This window comes from Myodes glareolus, chromosome 13, assembly GCF_982192425.1.
Source record: "Myodes glareolus chromosome 13, mMyoGla1.1, whole genome shotgun sequence".
Lineage (NCBI taxonomy): Eukaryota > Metazoa > Chordata > Mammalia > Rodentia > Cricetidae > Myodes > Myodes glareolus.
This window is the reverse complement of record NC_142038.1, coordinates 57,443,626-57,448,804: the sequence shown is the minus strand read 5'-3', so window position 1 is coordinate 57,448,804 and position 5,179 is coordinate 57,443,626. Positions and strand designations below refer to the sequence as shown.

At 40.0% G+C, this 5,179-nt stretch overlaps 1 protein-coding gene across 1 annotated transcript; it reads left to right on the top strand.

Annotated features, from left to right (window-relative positions):
- The first annotated feature begins 522 nt into the window (after positions 1 to 522).
- Positions 523 to 2,729, top strand: LOC148120033 (large ribosomal subunit protein eL38-like). Its single transcript, XM_087896275.1, has 3 exons — positions 523 to 568; positions 1,271 to 1,325; positions 2,529 to 2,729. Exons 1-3 carry the CDS (start codon positions 523 to 525, stop codon positions 2,692 to 2,694), a joined length of 267 nt encoding a protein of 88 aa, XP_087752401.1. The 3' UTR covers positions 2,695 to 2,729.
- Positions 2,730 to 5,179: the final 2,450 nt, after the last annotated feature.

The following is a 5,179-nucleotide window of genomic DNA, read 5'->3' as shown; positions in this document are numbered from 1 at the left end:
AGAAAAAGGCAACACAGAAATAAGACAAAGAGAAAGGAGGGACAGAGAAAGAAAGAGAAGAAAAGAAAAAGGTAGAGTTAAAAAGATGGGAAAAAAGCAACAAAATCAGAAGAAAATGGGGAGAAAGAAGAAAACAGAGGGAGAATGAAGATGGAGCGACAGAGGTAGATTAGCAGAGAGAGGCGAAGGAAACTGAGAGATGCAGAGAAAAATAGAAAGAAGGAAGAGGAACAGAGGAGATGCTCTTTTTCCTTTTAAGGATCACTTCCCCCGTGACTTGAGGGCCTGTATCCGGCTTTCCAACTCAGAGTTTGTCTTGTCTTTCCATAGCAACAATCAAAGGATCTAGCCCTTAGTCATGGGCATTTAGAGGCACACTAGTGGGGACTTAACCCATTGGAAAAAACAGTTATCATAGAATTGGTAGAGCTGCCTAGGGAGGTCTAAGCAAAGATCTAAGTAAAGGTCTAAAGATTGAAGGAAAGGTCTAAAGCTAAAATCCAACAGAACAGTGCGTGAAGCATGGACAACCGTCAGATTTCAGAAAGAATAGCTGTATCATATCATGGTAAGTTCAAGGTTAGGGTTGGATTCTGGTCTGCGGAAACCATATTTACTATATATAAATAAATGCCCATGTATGTATAAATTTACCATCCAATTGTGACCTGCAACTCTTTAAGAGACAAAGAACAACTTATAGATGGACCCCTGGGGCCTGTGGGGCCCTCTTAGTCCCTTCACACTATTTCTCCATTCAGAGCACACATGAGGACCGAAGTGTTGGGCAACAATTGAATTTGAAACCATGCATTCAATGAAATGGGAATAGTATCCATCAGGGCCTCAATTAAAAGCTTACAGCAAGGCAAGCAAGAATGGCAATGGAGATTTAGAGCAGACCAGATTGATTTTAATAACTTAAAGAGATTGTGAAGCTGTGGAATTTGCTATCCATTAGGAAAAAAAAAGTAGAGACAGAGGGTCTAAAAGGAGTATTAATATTTAGAAAACTAAAGACTGTTTTGTATTCAAACCCCAAAGAACTTAACCTCACCCTTCCTGACTGATTAATACGTATTGATTGACAGGAATGGTCTAAGAATTCTGTCTTGAATCCTTCCTTTCAGGTGTCTAAAGATCACTAGCCCTTACCTTCTCTCTTAGGCCTAAGAAACCCCGCTCACACTCAACCCCCATGTGATTTCAAAGGCTACATCCTCATGTCTTGCATAGACCTTACTTTTCCTTTCTTTCCTTTTCTCTTCAGCACTGTTGTTGGAGGAAAGCTCCAGAGTCACAGTGCCAACAATGCAGCAGCCTAGGTGAGTTGGCAGCATCGCAGAACTGTGTTGATTGCAACAGACATTGATTTGGAGCCTGGCGTCACCAGTCTGCTGACCTTGGGCCTCTCTAACACAGTTGAGGCTGGACAGGGACTAGCTGTCTATCAACCTGGCTTTCATTCCTCCTGCAGGCTCCAAGTGCTAAGAGCTGTCTTGCAGGTGGGGAGTATTCCTATTACCATAAAGCTTCAATTAGAGAGCCTCCCAGTTGGCCATCTGATCTCTTTATGAGGGCTGCTGATGGAGGCCAAGTTCTGCCCCTGATCTGCATATCCACTCACGCAGAAGATAGAAGGACTCCAGAAAAGAGATTTGGGGAAAGGATTCTGCCCAATTAGTTTGGTACCTGAGGATTGCTGGCAGAAGCAGCTTCTGGTGTGGGAAGGATTAGGAATTAGTAAGCAGAGCACTGTGCAGTTGTACTAGCAAACAAATGGTTTTCCTCTTTCTAAAACCATCATTCAGATGTGGAGTAATATGAGGCAGCTGAGATGGTTTTTTACTTTTGTTTAGATGGTCTCAGGAAAATGCCAGGAAGAGTGCCTAGACAGGTACCAACTTATCAGACCCTCTGTGCTTCTCTCTCACAATAAAGAAGGTAATATCCTTTATACAAGTATGGACAATTGAAAATATATTTACTCCATTTAATTTAATGTTAGCTGTCGGCTTGTTGTATATTGCTTTTATTATATTTAGGAATGAACCTTGTATCCCTAATCTCTCCAAGACCTTTATCATAAAGGGATGTTGAATTTTGTCAAATGCTTTTTCAGCATCTAATGAAGTGATCATATGTTTTTTTTCCTTCAGTTTACTTATATGATAGATTACATTGATAGATTTTCGTATGTTGAACCAGCCCTGCCTCTCTGGGATGAAGCCTACTTGATCATAATGTATAATTTTTTTGGATGTGTTCTTGGATTCGGTTTGCCAGTATTTTATTGAGAATTTTTGCATCGATTTTCATGAGTGAGATTGGTCTGTAATTTTCTTTCTTGGTTGAGTCTTTGTGTGGTTTTGGTATCAGGGTGACTGTAGCTTCATAAAAGGAGTTAGGCAATGACTCTTCTGTTTCTACTTTGTGAAACACATTAAGGAGTATAGGTATTAACTCTTCTTGGAAGTTCTGGTAGAATTCTGCATTGGAACCATCTGGTCCAGGGCTTTTTTTGGTAGGGAGATTTCTGATGACAGCTTCTATTTCCTCTCGAACAAGGATAATGTGAAGTTCAAGATTCACTGCAGCAGGTACCTTTACACCCTGGTCATCACAGACAAGGAGAAAGCCGAGAAGTTGAAACAGTCCCTGCCCCCTGGCTTGGAAGTAAAGGAGCTGAAATGAAGCAGACCTCTATGTTTGACTATTAAAAACTCTAAAAAAAATAGAAAAGAAAATAAAAGAAAATACATTTATAATTAAATAAGTTCCTTCCTGAAACTTCAAGACCCTGGATTCTAAAATGTGGCCCCTGGTAACTCATAAGCAAGTGGTTTAGTTTATAGCTTACTAAATACCTACATGAGCCTACACACATTTTATCTTTAAACATGACAAAGTAAAATATAATAAGATTAAGCAAAAACTATCATAGTGAAGTTGAACTCAGCAACCCAACATGAGGGAAAGAGTCCCAAGTACAGGCTCATAAGTCAGAGACCCACTTGTTCTCACAGTCAGGAATCACTTAAAAATACTAAGCTTGAAGGCTATTATATATACACAGAGGACATGGTGAAGACCCAGGTAGGCCCTTGCTTTCTGCCTCAGTCTCTGTGAGTTCATATGAGCCTTGTTTAGTTGATTCAGAGGGTCTTGCCCTCTGGTGTGTCCCACCTGTTCTTGTTCTTATAATCTTTCTGCTTCCTCTTCCCAAAGATTTTCTAAGTTCTGAGGGGAAGGATTTGATGCAGACCTCCCAATTAGACTCTATCCAAATAATGTCTGGCTGTGAATATCTGGATCTGTTCTCATCTGCTGCAAGATGAAAAGCCTCTCTGATGATAGCTGGATAAAGCACTGGTCTATGAGTAGATCAGACTATCATTAGGAGTCTTAGTGCTGATGCTTTTTTGCTGTTGTTAAGACAAGTAGTATTTGTTTTTACCCTAGGTCCCTGGGTTATACAGTCTCTGGCTCTTGGTTACCCAGGCAGTGTTGTATATGGGTTCCTACTTATGAAGTGGGTCTTAAGTCAAATTAGACATTGGTTTGTTACTACCACAAATTCTGTACCACCATTACACTAGCATAGATTGAAGGCAGGGCAGAGTGTAGGTAAAAGGTTTTGTGGCTGGGTTGTCATCCAAGTTTCTCTTTCAGTAGCTTCCAAAATTTCTTCCTTCACCAAAGAGTGGGTGAAGACTCCATGTATGCACCAGCTCAGCTACACCAGGTTCAATGAGTTGTATAGGTGTTGTCCCTAGCAATGGGACCCCACTGCCTGTGTACAAAAAGCAACCTTTTATCTTAGCAACAGCCTAGGTTGTTTGAGAATTTCCATTGGCCAACAACTTGACTGAAAGAAACTGAGTACCACCACTGGAAGCCTTTGCTGGCAGCAGGAGATGGACAGTTAGTAATCTAGCATACACTCACTACTAGCAGTTCTCATTAGAATCACCTTCACAGAGTCCAGGAAGTTTCCACTACACTAGGTTTCCACACCTCCCCATTTTCCAGTGGTCTCTTCCCACACTCTCTCTTTCCAACCCATATGCCCCATCTGTCCTTACCTGATCCCTCAATTCACATCCTACCCATTCGCAGTCTGTCTGTAAAATCTATTTTATCTCCCTGTCCTTTGGAGATACATGCATCTCTCCAGACCCCTCCTCTTTACCTAACCTTTCTGAAACTATGGATTGTAGCCTGACTCCCTTACTTAACAGCTAATACCCACTTATGAATGAGTAATACCATGTTTGTCATTCTGGCTCTGAGTTACCTCATTCAGTATGATTTTATTTTCTCATTCCATTCATTTGCCTCCAAATTTCATAGTCATTGTTTTTAACAGCTGAGTAATAATCCGTTGTGTAAAAGTACCACATTTTCTTTATCCATTTTTGTGCTGAGGGACATCTAGGTTGTTTTCAATTTCAGGCTATTATGAATAAAGCTGTTATGAACATGTTATGTCCTTGAGGTAAGATGGAGTGTTCTTTGGATTTTTGCACAAGAGTGATATATCTGGATCTTGAAATAGATTGACCCCCAACTTTCTGAGGAATTGCCATATTGATTTTGAAAGTAGCTGTTCAAGTTTGCACTCCCACCAGCATCCCACCTCCTTGTCAGTATGAGCTTTCACTTGTGTTTTTTTGATCTTAGCCATTCTAATGAGCATAAGATGGAGTCTCAAAGTAGTTTTGACTTGCATTTCCCAGGAGGCTAAGGATGCTGAACCTTTCTTTAGGTATTTCTCAGCCATTTGAATTTTCTCTACAGAGAATTCTCTATTTAGATGAATGCCTCATTTTTTTTTAATTTGGTTACTTTTTTTAGTATCTAGTTTCTTGAATTCTTTATATATTTTGGATATTAGTCTTCTCAGATGTGAACTTGGTAAAAAAAAATCTTTTCTCATTAGGTAGACTGCCTTTTTGTTGTATTGATGATATCCTTGCTTTACAGAAGCTTTACAGTTTAATGAGGCCCCATTTATTAATTTTTGATCTTAGTGCCTGCACTATTGCTGTTCTGTTTAAGAAGCCATCTCTTGTTCCAATGTTTCAAGGCTATTCCCTAGTTTCTCTTCTATCAGGTTGAATGTATCTTGTTATACCTATCTCTGGGATGAAGCCTATCTGATCATGGTGGAAGATCT